This window comes from Giraffa tippelskirchi, chromosome 12 (genome assembly GCF_054371585.1).
Source record: "Giraffa tippelskirchi isolate mGirTip1 chromosome 12, T2T-mGirTip1v1.2.pri, whole genome shotgun sequence".
NCBI lineage: Eukaryota > Metazoa > Chordata > Mammalia > Artiodactyla > Giraffidae > Giraffa > Giraffa tippelskirchi.
The window spans coordinates 44,563,079-44,586,511 of record NC_137286.1 but is presented as its reverse complement, the minus strand read 5'-3'; the positions used below and the strand labels follow the sequence as shown (position 1 = coordinate 44,586,511).

Genomic DNA, 23,433 nt, shown 5'->3' with positions numbered 1-23,433 from the left:
CTACTTGTCCATCTGCTTTCCAGCTTTCAAAATATGGGTGTTCCTGTTGCTTTCATTTCTCTTATCCCATTTATTTTGGTGGAGATATATATATATATATACACACACACACTCACATATATATATATGCTTTCCTGGTGGCTCAGATGGTAAAGAGTCTAACTTCAATGCAGGAGACATGGGTTCAAGTCCCTGGGTTGGGAAGATACCCTGGAGAAGGGAATGACAACCCACCCAGGATTTTTGCCTGGAGAATTCCATGGACAGAGGAACCAGACAGGGCTACAATCCATGGGGTTGCAAAGAGTCAGACATGACTGAGCAACTAACACACATACACACATATATTTTTAATAAAAAACTCATTAATGTAGTTTAGTGGGTTTGGGTGAGAGAATGAAGTAGATGGTATGCTCATGCTGCTCTTTACCTAGAAGCCTGGCAAATTCCTTCTCATCTTTCAAGGCCCAGCTCAACCAACTTATCCTCCAAATGGTCATCTCCAGCATTTCCACAGAGAGCTCTTGCTGTGCCTTTCACAGTACAGCTTCTTGGTTCCTACATCTCTCTCCCCATAAGACCATGAGACAGAGCATACCCCTGACACGTCATGCAGCAGGCACAAAGAAGGTGCTCAGTACATATTTGCAAGTATGACTGCGGTGACCCTGACTATGCTGATGACATCTTCCAAATGGCCTGTTCACTGCAGCTGCAGCCTCAGTGCCTTGACAACAGCAGCTGCTGCAGGAGCCTCCCTCCTCGCCTTCTTCCATTCTATCCTTTGTAGGCACGGACTCTGAGAGCAACGTGCTGAAGCTGACCAGAGTCTGACTTACAGAGTCTTAGGGTATTTTACTGAATACCTCCAGTGTCATCATGGAAGTAAGCTTTTCCATGCTTCAAGCCCAACTCAAAGGAACAAGCTTTTCTCCCCTCAGTTGCCATAATCCCCTCGTCTCATGATGACCCACCAGGGCAGTGGGCTTCTGCTCAAGAACACCTGCCATGATGGGATCTACAGCTCTGCCAAGTAAGGCTGTGAGGTTCCCAGGCACTCGCTGTCTCTACCATCCATACCTTAGTCCACTGTTGTACCTAGTTCCTCCTCCTGACTCCTCACCCCTACCTGTGTCAGAGATCTTAGGTTACCTGAGTTTCATGTAGCAGATTAGCAACGAAGTCTCTGTGATAACCATAGTGCACTGTAAATAAGCCTTTCCCAATTATATTAACAGGGAGAAAAGGTAGACTGTAAGAAAGGGGTCAGAGAAAGGGAAAGAGTTATACAGAAAGATCAGAGAACAAAGGAAACAGAGCTAGAAAGAGGGTCTCCCCTCCACTCCTCTCCGGCCCACCCCGCCCCCATCTGGAGTAGAAGATGGTGGGTGGCTGTAAACCTGACTGGCCTTCACATGAGACTGCCATGGTGATCCTGGCTTGTCCCATGGAGATAGAGTGACCACATTTGACTCTCTTCCTCCCACCCTGCTGGTAGCATTTCCTAGATGAGTTTGTGATTAGCATTTCCTAGATGAGTTTGTGATAAGTCAGGCTAAGCAGGGCCCTGCCGGGAGGAGGTGATGCTTTCGTGGTGGGTGAGACTCTGGTTCAGATGAGGAAGACTAGTCTGTGGCAGAGCCTCTGCTGGCTGACTCTGCAAAAAGTCCTTCGGGACTTTAAGAAGTGGTGTACGACCCTGGGGTTCTTCCTCAGAGTGGGCATATGGGGGACAGTGGGCCTTGGTGGAGCCTTTTGGCTCCTGTCTCCCCCAGGGACCCCCTGGCCAGGGCTACTGTCCTTCTCGAGGTGCCCACCTCTGTCCAGCTTCCCTTCCCCTACTCTCCTTACCTCTGTTGTGAATTCTGTTAGCTTGTGCTTGTGTGCGGCCAGCTGGACAGAGGGAGTTAGCCTTTAGACTTTAGACAGAACTAAGTTCCTGAAGATATTCTTTTTAGAGAAATAAGTCTAAAATGATGACTGCTGGGGGCAGAAACTTACATATTATCCCCAGAATTCCTAGTGGGAAGAACAGAGGAATAAGGGAAAGGAAGCCAGGGACTTTGTCACATGCCAGCCATGTGACCCTGAGTAAGTTACTTGATTTCTCTGAGTCTCATGTTCCTTTTGTGTAAGACGGATTCAGAGACTTGCTTTGCCTATTTTGTAGAAGAGGGGGATTTGGATTTTGGTTCTTCCACGTACCAGCTCGACGCCTTTGGGCAGAAGCCTTAGTTTCTTCTCCTTTAAGTTGAGGATGGATAACAGCACCTTTCTCATAGGACTCATGAGAGGAGCAGATGAGGTAATACAGGAAAAATGTCCAGCTCAGTATCTGGCTTATAGTAAGTCTTCAATAAATGTTCACAATTGTCTTCACAGGGTTATTATGAGGACCAAATAAAATTCTATCTTTGAAAGCTCTTTGAAAACTCAATATATACATTCATCAGTATTATTCTCCTGAATCTGAGCTTTTCCAAACTGGGGGTGGTTAGGGTGAAGCTGTAAATCTCTGAGCTAGGTTTCTTGTAGACTGAGGCATGCTGGCTGTGGAGCAGAGGTGTCAGGGTAGGAAGGGGAAGAGGGAGGGCCACAGGTGTCAGTACCACTGTGGGGTCTCCTGGCCAGGGCCGTGTGCGTGTGTGTGTGTGTATACCAGCCTGTGGGCACATGGGCACGTGTGTGTGCAGCTGGGAGTAATGGACCTCCCTTGCTTTTGTGTGTTTCAAAATACAGTTCATATTACCCAGGGGAGAAAGAAATGTTTTCAGCTCAACTAAAGTTGATTCCAGAACCCATTGTTGCCAGGGAGCCCAAGCTTTCAGGTTGGCCCCCACCTAGTGAAGAGACACCAAAAGGTGGCATGGGGGCTGGAGCCCCCCAGCCTTGTGGCTGTGGGGTCCACTCAACATCCCCTTCTTGTCCTGTCCCTGCCCTCTTGCTGCAGCCTGACTGGACTCAGATGCCCTGGAGGCTGAGGCCCAACAGGGCAGATCATGGGGCAAGGAGGCTCTGAGCTGGGCCCTTGGAGGGATGAGCTCACTGCTTGAGATGGTGAGGACACACATGGTGATGTAACCAGGAACTTTAGCTCACAGTGGAAACATGGGGCTCGCTTTACAGTCAGGGCTGCCCAGAGTCTGTTCCTGGCTGACGTGGTCGCAACCTCGCCTCCTTTGCTCCCTGTTCTTGTCACGGTTCCCCAGTGTGCCCTCTGCTTTCCGCCCCACACTCTGGTGTCATGGTTCCTTCATCAGCATGCCCTCCCCTCCCACCTCTTGTTTTTTCGCTCACTTGTCCCCTTACTCATCCAGCAGATTTTTATTAAGTAGCTACTATGTACCAGGCACTGTCTTAGGTGGTAGAGATACAGAAGTGAAGGAGAGATGATGATACACATGGGGTATAAGTAGAGGAGGGGAGACAGAGAAGGGAACAGTTGGTTCCAGTATTGGGAGTTGTGCTGTGGAAGGGAAGTGAAGACACTGAACCCACATTTTCTGAAATTCCACCCCCCTCACAGCCATTTCAAATGCCTCTCATGCCATAAAGCCTTCTCTGAATCCTCAGCCAGAGATGCCTGTCCCCTTCTCTGTACCCTGAGCCCTTAGTGCATTGCTTCATTCATTCACCTATAAATACTTAATGAGTGTTGACTCCATACCAGGCACTATTCTAGGAACTGGGGACATAGCAGCGAATAACACAGACAAGTCATGGAACTGTTCTTTCCCCAGGGAGTTGGAGTAGATGGATGGAAGCTCATCAGGGTATAATCGATCAGGTAGCAACGCATTGTTGTTCAGTTGCTCAGTCGTGTCTGACTCTTTGTGACCCCATGGACTGCAGCATGCCAGGCTTCCCTGTTCTTCACTATCTCCCAGAATTTGCTCAGACTCTTAAGAGTCTTCTCCAGTGCCACAATTCAAAAGCATCAGTTCTTTGGTGCTCAGCCTTCTTTATAGTTTAACTCTCACACCATACATGACTACTGGAAAAACCATAGCATTGACTATATGGACCTTTGTCGGCAAAGTGATGTCTTTGCTTTTTAATATGCTGTTTATGTTTGTCATAGCTTTTCTTCCAAGGAGCAAGCATCTTTCAATTTTGTGGCTGCAGTCACCATCTGCAGTGATTTTGGAGCCCAAGAAAATAAAATTCGTCACTGTTTCCACCTTTTCTCCATCTATTTGCCACGAAGTGATGGGACCGGATGCCATGATCTTAGTTTTTTGAATGTTGAGTTTTAAGCCAACTTTTTCACTCTCCTCTTTCACCCTCATCAAGAGGCTCTTTAGTTCCTCTTTGCTTTCTGTCATTAGAGTGGTATCATCTGTATATCTGAGGTTGTTCATATTTCTTCCTACAATCTTGATTCCAGCTTGTGATTCATTCAGCCCAGCATTTCACATGATGTACTCTGCATGTAAGTTAAATAAGCAGGGTGGCAATATACAGCCTTGACGTCCTTCTTTTCCAACTTTGAACCAGCCCATTGTTCCATGTCCGGTTCTAACTGTTGCTTCATGTCCTGCATACAGGTTTCTCAGGAGACAAATAAGGTGGTCTGGTATTCCCATCTCTTTAAGAACGTTCCACTGTTGTGATCTACACAACAGGCTTTAGTGTAGTCAATGAAGCAGACATAGGGTTTTTTTGGAATTCTCTTGCTTTTTCTGTGATTCAGTGGATGTTGGCAATTTGATCTCTAGTTCCTCTGCCTTTTCTAAATCCAGCTTGAACATCTGGAAGTTCTCAGTTCACATGCTGTTGAAGCCTAGTTTGAAGTATTTTGAGCATTACCTTGCTAGTGTGTGAAATGAGTGCAATTGTGAGGTAGTTTGAACATTCTTTGGCATTGCCTTTCTTTGGGATTGGAATGAAAACTGACCTTTTCCAGTCCTGTGGCCACTATCCTATGAAGAATATGAAGAAAAAGAAACAGAGAGAGAAGAATCACCAGAGAGAGAGTCGCTATTGCATACAGGTGGTAGGGAAGGTCTCTCCATGGAGGTAACGTGCGGACAGAGGCCGGAGGAATCAAGATGTGATGCTCATGTGATACTTGAGGCCAGCCAGCAGGGGCGTGTGACTGGGGTACTGCAAGCAAGGTAGAGAGTGGGAAGAGGTGAGGCCAGTGGGCTGATATGGCTTAGATCATGAGGGCTTTCATGAGATGGGAGCTAGTGGAGTGTTTTGAGCAGAGGAGTGCTGTCATGTGACCTTATTTACTTCCTCTTAAAAGGCTCACTCTGGCTGCTGTGCTGAGAATGGGCTGAAGAAAGGCTGGGGTGGAACTAGTGAGATAAGCAAGGAGGTTGTTGAGAAATTGAGGTAGGTGTGAGATGATGCTGATGGAGCAGGTTGGTGGCAGGGAGTGACAGGAAGTGATCAGATTCTGAATATATTCTGGAGGGAGGGCCTGTGGAATCATCTGATGGAGTGGATGTTAGGAAAATTAAAGAATAAAGTATTGCCTCCAGGTTTTTGACTTGTGCCAAATTAGAAGGATAAAGTTGCCATTTACTGAGGTAAGTGGGACTCGGCTTGTTGAGGGGAATAAGGAGCTTGGCTTGGGACTTGATAAGTCTGATACCCATGAGACCTCCAAGTGGAGATGTCAGGTTCACAGTCAGAAATAAGAACCAGGAGTTCAGGGGAGGTCTGAGCTAGAGATACAAATTTGGGAGTTAGGAAGATATAACTATTTAAAGGCTGCAGGACAGGATTAGATCCCCTAGGTTATATATAGAGAGAATGGAAAATGGTTCTGAGGCCTGAGCTCTGGCCCATCTAACACTTATAGTCCTAGGTGGTGGGGAGAGGGCAGATGAAAGAGATTAGAAAAAGTGGCCAGTGGAGTAGGACAGGCACTCAGAAGGAGGGGGATCCAGGAGCAAACAAAGTAAAGGTTTCAGGAAGGGAAGGTCAATGCTGAGAGATTTGGTTATATGTGAGTCACGGGTGACCTTGGCAGGAGCAATTCTGGTGCAGCGGTAGGTACAAAAGCCTGATCAGAGGAGACAGGGTAAAGACAGTACAGAAAGCTCTTTCAAATAATTTCTCTGTAAAGGAGAAAAGAGAGAAATGGGGGCAAGAGCCAGGGGAGGATGTGAGGTCAAAGAAAAGAAGGAAGACGGTACAGAGGCTTGTATGCTGATGGGAACGATCTAAGAGAGGAAAAGCCTGAAAATACAGGAAAGGAGGAACAACTGCTGGAGAGATGTTCTCGATGAGGCAAGAAGAGATGGGATCCAGTGCGGGTGCCTTAGATGGGCACTTGGGTGGTTTATCGAGACAGGAGGGAAGGCAGAGAGTGTGGGTGCCTAGCTGCAGCTGCATCCCTGCCTTGTGTAGAGACCTGTCTTTTCTATTGTACAGTAGGTTCCCTAGAGCAGAGAGGTGTCAAGCTTCTGTATCTTCATAACCCTTGCTTGGCAGTCAGCACACACCTAATATATACACGTATTTAAGGGACAAAGACCCTGATGCTGGATAAGATTGAGGGCAGGAGGAGAAGGGGGTGACAGAGGATGAGATGGTTGGATGGCATTACCAACTCAATGGACATGAGTTTGAGCAAGCTCTGGGAGATAATGAAGGACAGGAAAGCCTGGTGTGCTGCAGTCCATGGGGTCACAAAGAGTTGGACCTGACTTAGTGACTGAACAGCAACAATGTTAGGAGTCTTTAATTTCTAATAATCATTGCAAATTAATTGAAGTCAGCTTAAGAAATGAAGTAGAACTCCTTGGTAAGGCTTAGATGGATTTCTTATGGAATTCACAAGTAGGAGTGTGGCTGTGGCCAGGCAAGGAAAGGAACCAGTATTTGCAAGGATATCAGTACCACCCTCTCTGTCTCCTTTTTTTCATTCTATCCTGAACATCAACTTCATTTCCATCTCCCTGTAGCTTTGTCTACTTCTCAGTCTGTGTGGCAGAATATGGTTGCACCCCTTCCAAGTTATTTCCAGACCCAAGGATAGACTGTCTCTATGTTCCAATTCCCAAATACTAGATCAAAGAATTGAATTAGATTAGTCCATTACTGGACCAATCAGCTAAGTGGCCAGGGAGGCAGGGACATGTGGCCCTCACAGCTGGAAGCTCTCTTTATGAGTAGGGCTGAAAGTTGAGAGAGGACGGGCCGGAAAAACACCTCAATCAGTTTCACAGCAGTGAATGGGTGAGAAGGTAGGTGTGGATGGGTGGATAGATGGATGACAAATGGATGGGTAGATGGATGGATGGATGTTTTAGGTGTGTCATCAAATAATACTAATAGCTCAGGAACCTGGAATGAAAGAAGGGTGCTTGGCATTGGTGCTGATGTTGGGTGTTGGGGAGAGACCTCTGAGAGTAAAGCTGTTATTACAGATGAGGATGTACAAAAGGCCACTGAAGAGAGGAAACTTATTACTACCAGCTAAACCTTTCTGGAAACTCCTTGCTTCCCTTCTAATCAGTAGCCAGGAAATTTCTCATCTATATTTGCCTTCCAGTTGCTGAAGGGGAACAGTTTTTGGCCTTGACAGGGCCTAGCTTCTAAATATAAGCTGAGCCATAGGGTAGCCCTCTTCCTCCTGCCAGCCTGGGGCAGGTGGACCAGTCCAGTCTCTTCAGGTGGTCTAGGGAAGCCATGGGATCCTCTCCTCTCTGCTCACTATTTTGGAACTGGTTTCCCTGCAACCCAATCTGCTACTTCCTTCTTAGGGTACCCAGAGCCAGAGGTGACCTGGTACAAGGATGACACAGAGCTGGACCGCTACTGTGGCTTGCCCAAATACGAGATCATGCATCAGGGCAACCGTCACACCCTGCAGCTCTACAGGTGAGGGGGCGGGGCCTGTTCTGCTCTGTCTGCCCTCCTGCAGGTCCTGTGGCCCAAGTCCGGGCCGGCAGGATCTGGGGTGGGGGCAGGGTTCTGCTGTAGAGTTGAACCACCTGGTGAAGTGTGTCTGGCTGCCAGTGTCTGGGATCTCCTAAGGGCAGGATGGCAGTATTTCTGACAGCCAGAGAGCTGAGCACAGCTAGAGGAGGTCCTGACCCATAGAAACATTTTCCATGAGGTCAGCTGCCAAAAAAAGCTCCCAAGTCACCCTTACCCCACACGGGCTGTGTGGGTCACCTGCTCATGAAGGGAGCCTCCTGGGCCCCAGGTCTAATCCCTCCTAGAACAGCGTGGCCTCAGTCAGCTCCCACCCTCTTGCCAGCCTCAGTGTCCTCAGCCATGGTGAGGAGTGGCGGGGGGCGGGGCACTTGGGGCGGGGCACTTGAGGCAGGGCTGGCAGGGCAGGACTCTGGCTGTGGGGATGGGGGGCTTTCACCTTCCACCTCATGCTCCTGCCTCTAGGTGTCGAGAGGAAGATGCTGCCATCTACCAGGCCTCTGCCCGGAACGCCAAGGGCATTGTGTCCTGCTCAGGGGTCTTGGAGGTGGGCACCATGACTGAGTACAAGATCCACCAGCGCTGGTTTGCCAAGCTGAAGCGCAAGGCTGCAGCAAAGATGCGGGAAATCGAGCAGAGCTGGAAGCACGGGAAGGAGGCTGTGGGCGAGGCTGATGCCCTGCGCAAACTCAGCCCTGACCGCTTCCAGCGAAAGCGGCGGCTGAGCGGGGCCGAGGTGCCCGTCCCCTCGGCCCCCGCCCTGGAGGTCGAGGATGGGCCCCTGGTGGCTTGGCAGGAGGGAGAGACTGAGCCTGGTCAGCACCCAGGTTTGGGCCTGATCAACAGTCTTGCTTCTGGAGAGGTGACCACCAATGGGGAGGCTGCCCCTGAGAATGGGGAGGATGGAGAGCGTGGCCTGTTGACCTACATCTGTGAGGCCATGGAGCTGGGGCCTCAGAGAGCTCCCAAAAAGGAGTCTGGGGCCAAAAAGAAGAAGAAAGATGCGGAACCTAAGCAAGGAGTGCAGAAGCCAGAGGTGGAGAAGGCAGCTCGAAGCCATCACACCTTGGAAAACCGTTTCCCCAGTTCAGACAAGCCTGACTCCCGTGGAACACAGGGGCCCCTGGACATGGAGCAGGTTCAGACCCGGCCCAGAGGCAGGGCTGCCCGGAGGCCTGGATCCCCTGGAGCAGATGGCACCAGGAAGCCAGCCTCTGGTGCAGGCACTCCAGACCAGGCCCAAAAGACCCAGGCCCCGGCCCCTGTCCCAGGCCCAGAGCCGAAAGTGTATTTCTCCTTGAAGGACATGTACCTGGAGAGCACCCAAGCAGACCAGCCCCAGGTGGAGGCAGAGGCCCAGACCCCTCAGGGCAGGACACCTGGAGAGAGGCTGTCACGTCAGGAATCCAGCAACGCTGGAAGTGAGAGGGGGCCTACTGCCCCCGGCCAGCCTGCGTCCTCAGCCCCCCAGCCAACCAGGCCCTTCAACAGGAAGAGGTTTGCCCCTCCAAAGCTCAAAGTAGAGCCCACCGCCAGCAGCAAGCCTGATTTCTCCCCAAGTCAAGATCTGGAACCCGAGGCTCAGAGCTTGGGGAAGACTCCATCCCAGGCCTCTGCCCAAGTGCCCACACCCCCCGCGCGTCGGAGACACAGCACCCGGGACAGCCCCCTTCAGGGGAGAACAGGCCCCAGCGCTCCAGGCAAGGTATGTGTGAGTGTTGGGACCTGGAGGCCACTTGGGGCGCTGACCTCATGGAAACTGTTGCTGTAACTGCTTGGCAGCCAGTGAGCAGTGGGATATTTATAGAAGGGGGTGGGGTGGGGTGCTAGCCTGGAGCAGGGACCACAGGCCTGGCCCCTGCCCTAGGCAGTCCCCAGCTGCTAGGCATGTGGGCAGCACAGCCTGACTGTGACCGTCTCCTCTGATAGCAGGGACGTTCACTGCCAGGTGATGATGTCCCAGAGCAAGGTAGAGGAGGAGGATGTTCTTTGGAGAGGAAAAGAAGGGGGAGAACGAGGAGTGGTCTGTGGTGGGCAGTGGGTCTTCACCTGGATGCTTATTAAAATACTTAAAACATATCCAACTTCCAGAAGATTCTGGCTTAATCTGGGTTTTTATCTGAGATTTTGGAGTCAGGTATACCTGTGTGCAAATCTGACTATCCTCAATGTTGTGTGATCTTCAGCAAGTCATAAAACTGTAATAAAAATAATGCCTACTTCATGGGGCTGTTGTGAGAATCAGAGTGCTTGGCACAGGGCTTGGTGCATATTAAGAACAAGACAAATGGCAATAGGTTTAAGACATTCCTGTGGTGGGAGGTAGAGGCAAACTGTTTTACCTGAGAACAGGAGTGCTGGTATTTTCCTGGGGATCTGGTAGCCAATTGAGGAAAGAGGTCTTGTGTGGAGATGGGGAAGGGACATGCACTCTTCAAAGAAAGAGGCTGGTGGGTGACAGCATAAGGAGTTTGATAAGGGAGAGGAGGGTAAAGAGGGAGGGGAGGAGCAAGATTGAGAGGATTAATAGAAGGGAAACTGTTTGTTCTGTTTGGTCAGTGTTTCATGTTTCAGAGGGTAGAGGGCAGGCACTATTTCCCAGGAGTTTAGAGAGAATGGAGTGTTTTAGAGAGGGGCAGAAAGGAGACAGTATTTCTTATGAGTGGCAGAAAGCAAAAGTGTTTCAAGACTGGAGGTGAGAGACTTCCTCCCTCACCTAGTGGCTAAGACTTCCACTGTGGTCTAGTGGATAAGACTTCCACGGCAGGGGTGGAGGTTCGGTCCCCAGTTAGGTTGGTTAGGGAACTAAGATCCCAAATGCCATGTGGCCAAAAAAAGAAGAAAAAAATTTCCTAAACTGAATAAAAATGAAAACACAACATATCAACTTGAAAAAAAAGATTGGCGGTGGGTTGGGTAAAATAGACTTATACTAGAAAATTGTTGGTTGGTTGTCTGAAATTCAAATGTAACTGGGTGTCCTATATTTCTCTTTGCTAAATCTGGCCACCCTAAGTAGAGACAGCATTTTGGGGGAACTAAGATGAAATTGTTTCTTGCGTCACAGGAATGCAGGAGCATGGGTCTGGGGAAACGGGGAGCAGCTGAAAGCAACATTTCACAGGGGTCAAAGCAGAAGATGGAAGGGTGAAGGGACAGATGTGAGGTATACACTGCTGCAGGACCTCCTAGGGTGCAGTAGGGAAGGGAAGGAGAACAGGGAGGAGCTGCCTCTCCCATTGAAAGGACTTTCAAAGAGGTAGGAGGGAGTGCCAGTTTCTAGGGTGATGAGGGGAGATGGTTTTATTTCAGTGGGTGCTGAGGTTAGTCTGTGGGGACAGTAGTTCAGAGGTCTCTGGAGTGGGGTGAACCTCAAACCAGACTCTGAAATCTGTTCATGACTCTAAGCCCCTCATGCCTGGTCTCATGAGATCTCAGCAGCTGGAGTGGTGAGCTCCTAGTGGCCAGATTGGGCCACTCCATGTGCCTGACACCCCACAGGCTGGACTGCAGGGTGTACTGTAGGGATGGCCCTCATGGATCCCTAGGGAGCACATTTGGAGAGAGATCAGGCTGGTGGCCAAGTCTGTGAGTGAGTCTGGCTTCTCCACCCACAGCGGTGGGGAGTACCACAGCCAGACGGCTGCATCCTCCAGGCAAGGCCTTCTCCGAGGTGGGATGAATGGGCTGGGGCAGCACAGGGCAGGAGAGGCTGTCTGCAGAGGTTCTGATGTGGCCGCAAAGAGCTTGTGTGGCTTTTATTTTATTTTATTTTAATACTTAAAAAAATTGTGGAATGTATCATCGTACATGTGAAAAATGCAAATAATGGCCATATGTATTCTGAAGATGTTGCTTTTTAGTAGCTGAATTTGGTAGGTTTCTCATATTCTCATTCTACCAAATCATTTTAGTTTTTGATAATGAAAGGAAGACATGGCCATAGTAAAAAATGTGGGGGAAATTCTAAAAACTAAAAGGAAAAAGTAAAAACTCACCTATAAATCTGCCATCCAGATATCTTGCTGTATCTACCAATCGTTTTACATATGTATTTTATTATTTTTTAAATTTAATTTACATTATTTTGATTAGTTTTATATTTTGCTTCTTTTACTTCTCATTATTTTATGAGCATTTTCTAATGGTTCCTTAAAGTTATCTGAAAAAGTTCACTTTTTATGGTTACATAAGATGCCACAATATACGTATTTTAACCATTTCTTCAATAGTGTTTATGATTTTCTTTCTTATTCCAAGGTTAAGTATATATCTACATTTTTATAATTTTTCTTATTTGAATTCCTTTATTTGACTTTTAAATCAGTCTGGAATTGATTTAGGTATATAGCATAATATCAGTTTCTAGCTCAGTAATAAGTAATTTCCTCTCATACCTACCTTGAATAGTCAACCTTTTCCTATTAGTTTGTGATTCTTTCTTTATAAACTACCTTTATACCAACTAAAGTCTATTTTAGTTCCCATATATACATCTATCATAATCCATTAAACTATTTGTTGATTCTTACAACAGAATGATCTCATTTAATTGTTGTAGCTTTAATTTCTGACAGAGCAACCCTCTTATACTTCTTTTAAACATTTTTGAAGTTATTCTCTCTTATTTATTCCTCTAGGATAACTTTAGAATCATTGTTTGAATTTTTCCAAACTCCCAGATATCGTTATTTTTTTTTACCTTATATCTTTATATTCACCATTAAAAAAAAAAAACCCGCACATTTTCAAAACATTGATGAATTATTTTTAACAAGATCAAAAGTATATTAAATCCTTTCATGGAAGACTAGTCAGATGTGAATTTTGAGTGGTCTTTTAGTAAAATTTGCTAGGCATATATTTTTAAAGAGCTTGATTGAGGTATGATTTTATACCAATAACAGTCGTCTATTTAAAGTGTACAGGTCAGTGCACACAATTCAGAGTTGTGCAGTCACTCACATAATCCAGTTTTAAAACACTTTATCACCCTAAAAACATTCTTGTTCCGTTGTGCAGTTAATCCTTGTTCCCACCCTGAGGTCCAGGCAACCACTAATCTGCTTTCTGTCTCTCTACCATTGGTATTCTGATTGAGATTGCATTAAATATAAAAATTAATTTGGAAAAATCAGTATCTTAATATTTAGCTTTATCATCTGGTAGCATGGTATTTCTTTCTGTCATTCAAGCCTTCTTTTTTACTTTTTTTTTTCTTTTTTAATTAAAAAACAATTTTTTTTGGTGACCCCTCACAGCTTGTGGGATATTAGTTCCCCAACCAGTGGTTGAACCCAGGCCCTCAGCAGTGAAAGTGTGGAGTCCTAACCACTAGTCTGCCAAGGAATTCCCTTATTCTTCATATGGGTGTAACATGTCTCTTGTTAGCGTTAGGTACTTTAAAGGCCTCTGCTTCTGGGATATGCTGTTGCCTACCTCCCATCTCAATTTCATTTCCTGGAAATAAGGGGTATTTCTGACAGTTCAAGTTAGGCTTTCATCTTGGATATGAATGTGGAGCAGAGGCTACAACCGAGGCCTCTTGGGTGTTAAGAATGTCCAGAGACCTTCTCCTTGAGTCCAGCCATGCTATTCAGGGTGCTCTTTCCCTGAGTAGGAGCAATCTTGCTCAAGGCACTTGGTGAATGGGAACTGGCCTTCAGTGTCTTCAAAGGCTGCCTTTTAAAAGTGCCCTAACCTGAGATCTTTTCTGAGACTGCCTCAGAACTCTGGAGCTGAGGTATAGGAGTGTGGGGATCTAGTCAATAACATCCTCTGAGGGGATGGTATTGACATGAGGAGGCTCTGCTGAATGCCTCGAGACCTCACAGTGCCTTACGCCCTGCACATCCCGAGGATGTGGAAGCTCCCCTCCCACCATCAGGGTGCTTTGGTTTTCAGAGCCTACATGAATATAAGTATTTTCTGAGAACTGTTGAAGGGAGGAGGGATTGACGAGAGACATGACATGATTGTTGCTTAAAGTGAAAGTCAAGGGGATTAGACTTGCACCAAACCATAAGCTCAACGAAGTTGTGATGAGTGTTACTACTGTAGGTTTCCAGGGACAAAGTGTGGGGCAGTATGCAGTCACAAGGGAAGGCATCTGGAAAGAGGCCAGACTGGTTGGCAGCATGTATAGGATTCATCACTAGAAGAAATACCATAGTAGAAAAATATCCAATACAATTTTTTTAATATAAAATAATAGAAGAGAAGCGAAAAGCAAAGGAGAAAAGGAAAGATATTCCCATCTGAATGCAGAGTTCCAAAGAATAGCAAGAAGAGATAGGAAAGCCTTCCTCAGCGATCAATGCAAAGAAATAGAGGAAAACAACAGATTGGGAAAGACTAGAGATCTCTTCAAGAAAATTAGAGATACCAAAGGAACATTTCATGCAAAGATAGGCTCGATAAAGGACAGAAATGGTGTGGACCTAACAGAAGCAGAAGATATTAAGAAGAGGTGGCAAGAATACACAGAAGAACTGTACAAAAAAGATCTTCACGACCCAGATAATCACGATGGTGTGATCACTCACCTAGAACCAGACATCCTGGAATGTGAAGTCAAGTGGGCCTTAGAAAGCATCACTACGAACAAAGCTAGTGGAGGTGATGGAATTCCAGTTGAGATATTTCAAATCCTCAAAGATGATGCTGTGAAAGTGCTGCACTCAATATGCCAGCAAATTTGGAAAACTCAGCAGTGGCCACAGGACTGGAAAAGGTCAGTTTTCGTTCCAATCCCAAAGAAAGGCAATGCCAAAGAATGCTCAAACTACCACACAATTGCACTCATCTCACATGCTAGTAAAGTAATGCTCAAAATTCTCCAAGCCAGGCTTCAGCAATACGTGAACCGTGAACTTCCAGATGTTCAAGCTGGTTTTAGAAAAGGCAGACGAACCAGAGATCAAATTGCCAATATCCGCTGGATCATCGAAAAAGCAAGAGAGTTCCAGAAAAACATCTATTTCTGCTTTATTGACTATGCCAAAGCCTTTGACTGTGTGGATCACAATAAACTGTGGAAAATTCTGAAAGAGATGGGAATACCAGACCATCTGACCTGTCTCTTGAGAAACCTGTATGCAGGTCAGGAAGCAACGGTTAGAACTGGACATGGAACAACAGACTGGTTCCAAATAGGAAAAGGAGTACGTCAAGGCTGTATATTGTCACCCCGCTTATTTAACTTCTATGCAGAGTACATCATGAGAAACGCTGGGCTGGAAGAAACACAAGCTGGAATCAAGATTGCCGGCAGAAATATCAATAACCTCAGATATGCGGATGACACCACCCTTATGGCAGAAAGTGAAGAAGAACTAAAGAGCCTCTTGATGAAGGTGAAAGAGGAGAGTGAAAAAGTTGGCTTAAAGCTCAGCATTCAGAAAACTAAGATCATGGCATCTGGTCCCATCACTTCATGGGAAATAGATGGGGAAACAGTGGAAACAGTGTCAGCCTTTATTTTTTTTGGCTCCAGAATCACTGCTGATGGTGACTGCAGCCATGAAATTAAAAGACGCTTACTCCTTGGAAGGAAGGTTATGGCCAACCTAGATAGCATATTTAAAAGCAGAGACATTACTTTGCCAACAAAAGTCCATCTAGTCAAGGCTATGGTTTTTCCAGTGGTCATGTATGGATGTGAGAGTTGGACGGTGAAGAAAGCTGAGCGCTGCAGAATTGATGCTTTTGAACTGTGGTGTTGGAGAAGACTCTGGAGAGTCCCTTGGACTGCAAGGAGATCCAATCAATCCATCCTAGAGAAGATCAATCCTGGGTGTTCATTGGAAGGACTGGTGTTGAGGCTGAAACTCCAATACTTTGGCCACGTCATGCGAAGAGTTGACTCATTGGAAAAGACCCTAATGCTGGGTAGGATTGGGGGCAGGAGGAGAAGGGGATGACAGAGGATGAGATGGTTGGATAGCATCACTGATTCTATGGACATGGGTTTGGGTAGACTCCGGGAGTTGGTGATGGACAGAGAGGCCTGGCGTGCTGCAATTCATGGGGTCACAAAGAGTCAGACACGACTGAGCGACTGAGCTGAACTGAACTGAATGCCCATAATATCCTCAGATAAAAATAAAGTAATGGGTGAAACAGTAGAAGGAACACATTCTGGGAAGGACACATAGCCTGAAACAAAGGGAAGGTGGTAGGCTAGGCAAGGAACACACACCTGCTTGTCCCAATCCTAATGCCTCTGTGCATTTAAAGCCTCTCAACACTTTTTCTTTTCTGTGTCTTGTGTTCTGCTTTAGTTTGTTTAGCATTAATTGTAACATCCTTCAGGCTTAGGCATGAGACTGAAAGGGGAGAGAACTAACACTTAACTGAATATTAGCTTCCAGTAATGCTGGGTTAGATAATTCAGACCAACTCTCCTACTGAGGGCAACTAGTAAAGTAGAACAAAATATAAAAATGTCTGCTTGAAAGCACTGGAGAGCTAACAAAGTGAAGAATCGCTTTGCAAGATGTGGGAGAAGATGGGAATCCAGAATGGTGAGCCCCAGCACTTGGCATAGCTTTTGTCCTGGGGTTGTTTGTCACTCCAGAAGAGGAGAATGAGACACTCAGCAGTGTTACAGACAGCCTCAAGGGACTTGGGAGACCACAATTGGAGCCCACGGTCTCAAGAGTGGTAGCCCTGGTAAACCCTCTGGTCTTTGGGTGGGGAACCCTGAAGGTTTGTACTATAGGATTAAGGGAACCAGAAGCAAATTACCCTCACAGGGATTTAGGCTTAACTCTGAGTTACCTGGGTGACCAAGAAATATCTCGGTCCCTGACGTTAGGTTAAGGTGAGTCAAGATAGCTTGCCCCCCAGTGCCTGGGTGTGCATGCAGCACCTGGGAGAAACAAACAGAAATCACCTGGAGGATGATAGCATCATCTTAAGCCTCAAACCATTTCTTAAAAATGTTTCAAATGTAATATTAGGCACCTAAATGATATGCAGGCACACAAAGAGAAAAAAAGCATGAAAATGGGGACTTCCCTGGCCAGTCCAATGATTAGGACTCGGTGCTTTCACTGCCATGACCCCAGGGGACTAACTAATCCCTGGTCAGGAAACTAAGCGCCCACAAGCTTAGTGGCACAGCAGAAACAAAACAAAATGAGCAAACAAACAAACAAAAAAACCAACATAAAAAAGAACTAGCAAAAACACCAACACAATGTATTTCAACTTTTGAAATGATCAGACATGAAGTATAAAACTAAAAACTGTACATCCTATATTCTAAAAGATAAAAAGTTAAGACTGAAAATTTCAGCAGAGAACTAGAAACTATAAAAAGTAGCAAAGACTTTAAAATGATGCAGACTAGAATTCCAGAACTAGAAAATACAATAACTAATGTTAAGTTAGCTATTGTGGTTATGGTAGTTCCAGTTCTGGATGAGATGGCGTGAACACCCTCCACCCTGTATCTCCCACTGAATGCAACTAAAAACTTGGACAAAACACCTGGTGCAGCTATTTGATGACATTGATAAACAAATAGTAGCAGACAGACTGAGGAATAAGACCAGGATTCAGTAAGATCAGGAATAAGATCAGTACTATTGATTTGACAATGTTGTTGTTCAGTCGCCAAGCCCTGTCGAACTTTTCACCACTCCATGGACTGCAGCACATCACACTTCTCTGTCCTTCACTAGCTCTTGGGAATTTGCTCAAATTCATGTCCACTGAGTCAGTGATACTATCTAATCATCTCATCCTCTGCCACCTTATTCTCCTTTTGCCTTCACTGTTCCCCAGCATCAGGGTTTTTTTCCAGTGAGTCAACTCTTCAGATCAGGTGGCCAAAGTGTTGGAGCTTCAGCTTCAGCATCAATCCTTCCAATGAATATTCAGTGTTGATTTCCTCTAGGATTGGCTGGTTTGATCTCCTTTCTGTCCAAGGGACTCTCAAGAGTCTTCTCCAACACCACAGTTTGAAAGCATCAGTTCTTTGGTGCTCAGCCTTCTTTAGGGTCCAGCTCTCACATCGATACATGACTGCTGGAAAAACCATAGCTTTGACTGTGTAGACCTTTGTCGGCAAAGTGATTTCTCTGCTTTTTAATACTCTTTCTAGGTTTATCATAGCTTTTCTCCCAAGGAGCAAGTGTTTTTTAATTTCATGGCTGTAGTCATTGTCCACAGTGATTTTGGAGCCCAAGAAGATAAAATCTGTCAAATCTTCTAGTGTTCTGTGGCCTGGTCTATGCAGTCAGAAACTCAGAAGTAAGTATAGAGAGAGATTCAGGGAAAGCCCTTCAAGACAGGCCTGAGAAATAAGAGAAGGAAGAGAATGGAGGAGAATCTTTCTCTCTGTTTGGAGGAGCTGTGGTCCCAAGAGGGTGGATCAATTTCTGTTGTTTTTTTTCTCTCCTGGATTTCTTCCTTGCCTCAGGACAGGGGCTCATGTGTGAAAGTATGCGACAGAGAAGGCTAAGTGAAACCTAACTATCTGGCCAAAGGACTGGAAAAGGTAATCCTAAGGACCCAGGAAGTAAAGGGTAGATCATGGGGAGGAAGTTTGGGGAAAGTGACTTCATAAGCTGTTTATAAATTCCTGGGCTTATTTCCAAGCTATTCATGCATGGATCTGGTTCTGAACATTGTATCAAGAAGAACTAAGAGGGACTTCCTCAAGGTTCAGTGGTTAAGACTTTGCACTTCCGATGGAGGGAGCATGGGTTCAACCCCTGGTCGGGGAACTAAGATCCCACTTGCCTCCAGGAGCAACCAAAAAAACCCCACTAAGAGGCCATCATCCAAGTCCCAGACTGGCCACTGGGTGGCACACACACAGATCTGAATAACACTGCAAAGACTTCAAAAATGAAACTGACATTGAAGCTACAATCACAGAAGGTTAAATGGAACTTGGTGCCTGACCACAACCAAGTAGACTGTCTGCTGAGACAAAAGTATTAACATCCTCTATAGGATTTATTCAAGAAACCAGAATCTCATAATATTCAAAATGTCCATGATATAATGAATATTACTTGGCATACGAGAAAGTAAGGAAAATCTCAACTTGCATGGGAAAAGGCAGTTAAAGAATGACAATGTCAAGATGGCAGAGATGTTGGAATTATCTGATTTTAAAGCAATAACAAAAAGTAAGGGTGCGCACTCTGGAAATAAGTTGAAAGATAGAAAGTCTTGGCAAAGAAATACAAGATGTGAAGAACTAAGTATTAATTTTAGAACTGAAAAAATAAAATAATTGAAATAAAATGACTTGCTGGTTAGGCACAACAGAAAAATGAGGACGATAGAAAATAGTCAGTGTACTTTGGAAATAGTCAGGCAAAATCATTCAGTTTGAGTAAGAGAGAGAAAAAGACATGAACAGAGCCTCAGGCATCTGTGATACAATAGTAAAATGTCTAAAATTCATGTCTTTGGATACCCAGAAAGAGAGAAGAGAGTGTGGTGCAGAAAAAATATATGAAGAAATAATGGCTGAAAACTTCCCAAATTTGGCAAAAAAATAAAAACAACCCCCCACAAACTTACAGATCAAGAAGTTCAGCAAACCCCAAATAAGAAACACTCACATAATTCCATGCCAAGGAACAGCATAGTCAAATTGCTAAGAACTAAGGACAAAAACAACAGTAAAATCTTGAATGTAGAAAAAAAGATGATGCACTGTTTATAGGGAAACAGTAACTCAAATGACTGCAATTTCTTATCAGAAACAGTGGAGGCTAAAAAGGAAGTGAAATAATATTTTTTAACTGCTGAAAGAAAAGACTTTTCAATCGATAATTCTATATTCAGCAAACGTATCTTTAAGTATTGAAGGTGAAATAAAGACATTCCAAGATAAAGGGAAACTAAGGGACTACGACACTAGTAGACCTGTTCTTAAAGAATTGCTAAAGTAAAATTTTCAGACACAAGGGACATGATACCAGAAGGAAACTTGTAAATATCTAGGTAAATATAATAGATTATTTTTCTCCTCTTGAATTCTCTAAAATATGTTTGAAGGCAAAAAAATTACAACATTGATAGTTTTTAATGTATGTGAACGTAATATTAATATATAAAGAGGGAGAGGGTAAAGGGACCTATATGGTGGTAAGATTGCTTCATTTCACTTGCCATGGTAAAATGTTGACTTTGAGGAGACTGTGGGAAGTTAAGTGTATGTATTGTAAGCCCTAGAGTAATAATTAAAATACTATACAAAGAAATATAGTAAATATCACAACATGTAAATTTAAGTGGAATACTAAGAATTGTCAAATAATCTACAAGAAAAAGTGATCTAAATACATGAAGTAAAAGACATACATTTTGAGACTGGATCAAAAATACATTCCCAGCTCTGTTTTTTACAAGAAATTGACTTCAATTCCAGTGATATAGGTAAGTTAAAAATAAAATTACAGGGCTTCCCTGGTGGCTCAGTGGTAAAGAATCTGCCATGCCATTGCAGGGGGTGGGTTCAATCCCTGGTCCAGGAAGATCCCACAAGCTGTGGAGCAACTAAGTCTGTGCACCACAACTATTGTGCCTGTGCTCTAGAGCCCAGAAGCCACAACTACTGAGCCCACGTGCTGCAATGACTAGAGCCTGTGCTCTGCAACAAGAGAAGCCACCACGATGAGAAGCCTGCACACTGCAACTAGAGAGTAGCCCTGGGGCAGCAATGAAGACCCAGCACAGCCAAAAATAAATAAATATTTTTTTTTTAAAGTAGAGTAATAGAAAATAATATATAATGCAAACACTAATCAATGGAAATTTGGACTGGTTATGGCTCAGATGGTAAAGAATCTACCTAAAATGTGGGAGACCCAGCTTGGATCCCTGGGTTGGGAAGATCCTCTGGAAAAGGGCATGGCTACCCACTTCAGTATTCTTGCCTGGAGAATTCCGTAAACAGAGGAGCCTGGCGGGCTACAGTCCATGGGATCGCCGAGTCAGACACGACTGAGCAGCTAGCTAACACTTTGGCTTTCGCATATTAATATCAGACAAAGCATGTGTGTGCCTGCTTGCCTGGAATTCTCCAGGCAAGAATACTAGAGTGGGTTGCCATGCCCTCCTCTAGGGGATCTTCCCAACCCAGGGACTGAACCCACATCTTTTGCCTCTCCTGCATTGGCAGGCAGCTTCTTTACCACTGCACCACTGGGAAGCCCCCAGACAAAGCCAAATTCAGAGCAAAGAAAATTACCAGGAAAAAATAATGAATTACATAATGATAAAAGACTCAATTCAAGAAAATGAAAAGGAGTTTGCCCCTAACAACAGAGCTTCAAAATACATGAAGAAAAGCTGGCAGAACTGAAGGGAGAAACAGACAAATTGGCAGTTATAGTTGGAGACTATATTTAAACACTCCTCTCAATAATCAATTGAACTAGCAAACAGTAAGAATAAAAAAGAATCAGGGACTTCCCTGGTGGTACAGTGGTTAAGAATCTACCTGCCAGTGCAGGGGACACAGGTTCAATCCCTGGTCTGGGAAGATTTCACATGCCATGGAGCAACTAAGCCCATCCACCGCGACTACTGAAGCCCATGTGCCTAGAGCCTGTACCTCACAAGAGAAGACACTGCAGTGAGAAGCCCATGCACCTCAATGAAAAGTAGCCCCCACTCTCCTAAACTAGAGAAAACCCAGGAGCAACAATGAAGACCCAGCACAAGATAAATAATTTTTTTTTTAAGAATAGAGTTGAATAGCCTTATCAACCACTGGATCTAACAGACATATAGAATACTCTGTGTAACAACAGCAGAATACTTACTAGTTTCAGGTACATGTAAGACCTTCACTATAATAGATCATATGCTGGGTCATAAATGTTAACAAATATAAAATGATTGAAATCATACAAAGCATGTTCTCTGACAAAAAAACGAAATAAAAGTAGAACTCAATGATGGAAGGATAATAGGAAAGTCTCCAAATACTTTAAAATAAAATTAAATATCACACTTTTATGGGTCAAATAGGAAGATCTTTAAATCAATTGGGAAATATTTTGAACTGAATAAAGGTGAAAATACAGCATCTCAAAATTTTGGATGCTGATTAGTGTACTGATGAATTAGCGTAAATTAGTGTACTGATGAACATTTATAGCATTAAATATTTATTTTAGAAACACAAAAGGTCTGAGGTCAAACCTCTGAGCTCTCATATTGAGTAACTAGAAGATAAAGAACAAAATTAACCCAAAGCAATCAGAAGGAAGGAAATAATAATGAAAAGAGCAAAACACAATGAAATTGAAAACTAAACTATGGAAAAATAAACCAAAATCTTATTTGAGAAGATTGATAATATTGATAAACCTCTAACAAGTCTCACAAGGAAAAAAAAAAAAGAGACAAATTACCTGTATTCAGAATGAAAGAGGAACTTGACTGCAGTGATCATTTCACAGTATATAGGTATATCAAAACATCAAGTTGTATATATTAAATGCATACTGTTTTGTCAATTATACTTCAGTAAAGCTTCTTAAAAAATGAATGAAAGGGGATATCACCAGAGACCCTGCAAATATTAAAAGGATAATAAAGGACTATTATGAAAAAAATGCACACACAAGTCCAACAACTTAGATGAAATAGAACAATTCTTTTTGAAAAAAACCAACAGAAACTACCAAAACTCGTGTAAAAATGAAACAGGATAATCTGAAGAACCCTATTACTGCTAAAGAAATTTAACTTGTAATTTTTAAGTCTTCCCCCTAAAATCTTCAAGGCCACATGGTTTCAGTGGTAAATTATATCAAAGATTTAAAGATGATGAAGCCTCAGTATGAGCCCTGGGTCTGGGTTTCATCAAGAAACAGATTCCAGGTCCTTGACACTGCCCTGCTCCACCCCTGTGAAGCTCTTGGCTTTGAATCCTTCTTCCCAAAACCAGCGCTCCAGGGCCATGCCCTCTCAGAGGGTGACAAGCCATAGTACTTGTCATTCAGTGGTTCATTTCTGTGATCCTCCTATGTGCCTTGGCCTATGAACAATGCAAAGGTGAATCAGACTGGTTCCTTAATCTCTGAGAATTTACAGGGAAGACAGACAAGATAGCAAATTAAAACTGCTAATGTCCTTCATAATGAAAAAGCTCCTAGAGAACCAGCTAGTTTCACCCCAGCTCACACAATTTGTATTTTTAAGAAGTACATGACATTCCTCCTCAGATCTCTGCCCAGTCCCAGATGCAGACACACATACACCACAGTGTTTAGAGATGTCAACCTTTATAGTTATTGTGCACCAAGTCCAACCTGGACCTGAGCTGGGCCCTCTTTGGAAGGGAAGAGTTCAAAGATTAGCAGATGAAACTTGTGAATGAAACAAATAACTGCCACAGAGAATGAGGGTATAATGATAGAATTAGGTGTGTTTGCCATGCGTATATAGGACAGGAAGCCACTTACATTTTTAGGGATGGAGAAGGGAACTCAAGGGCTTCCCTGGTAGCTCAGATGGTAAAGAATCTGCCTGCAATGCAGGAGACCCTGGTTT

At 44.5% G+C, this 23,433-nt stretch overlaps 1 protein-coding gene across 5 annotated transcripts in view; it reads left to right on the top strand.

Moving 5' to 3' along the window:
* Positions 1 to 23,433, top strand: part of ALPK3 (alpha kinase 3) — a 58,661-nt gene that overhangs the window by 17,488 nt on the left and 17,740 nt on the right. For 3 of the 5 annotated variants that reach the window (XM_081546923.1, XM_081546921.1, XM_081546918.1), the window contains 2 exons: positions 7,722 to 7,839; positions 8,362 to 9,601. In XM_081546923.1, coding sequence (XP_081403049.1) covers positions 7,802 to 7,839; positions 8,362 to 9,601 — 1,278 coding nt within the window. In that variant the 5' untranslated portion in view covers positions 7,722 to 7,801. Of the gene's footprint in view, positions 1 to 7,721; positions 7,840 to 8,361; positions 9,608 to 23,433 lie in introns of all 5 variants that reach the window. The other 2 variants (XM_081546922.1, XM_081546919.1) reach the window with 1 other exon arrangement.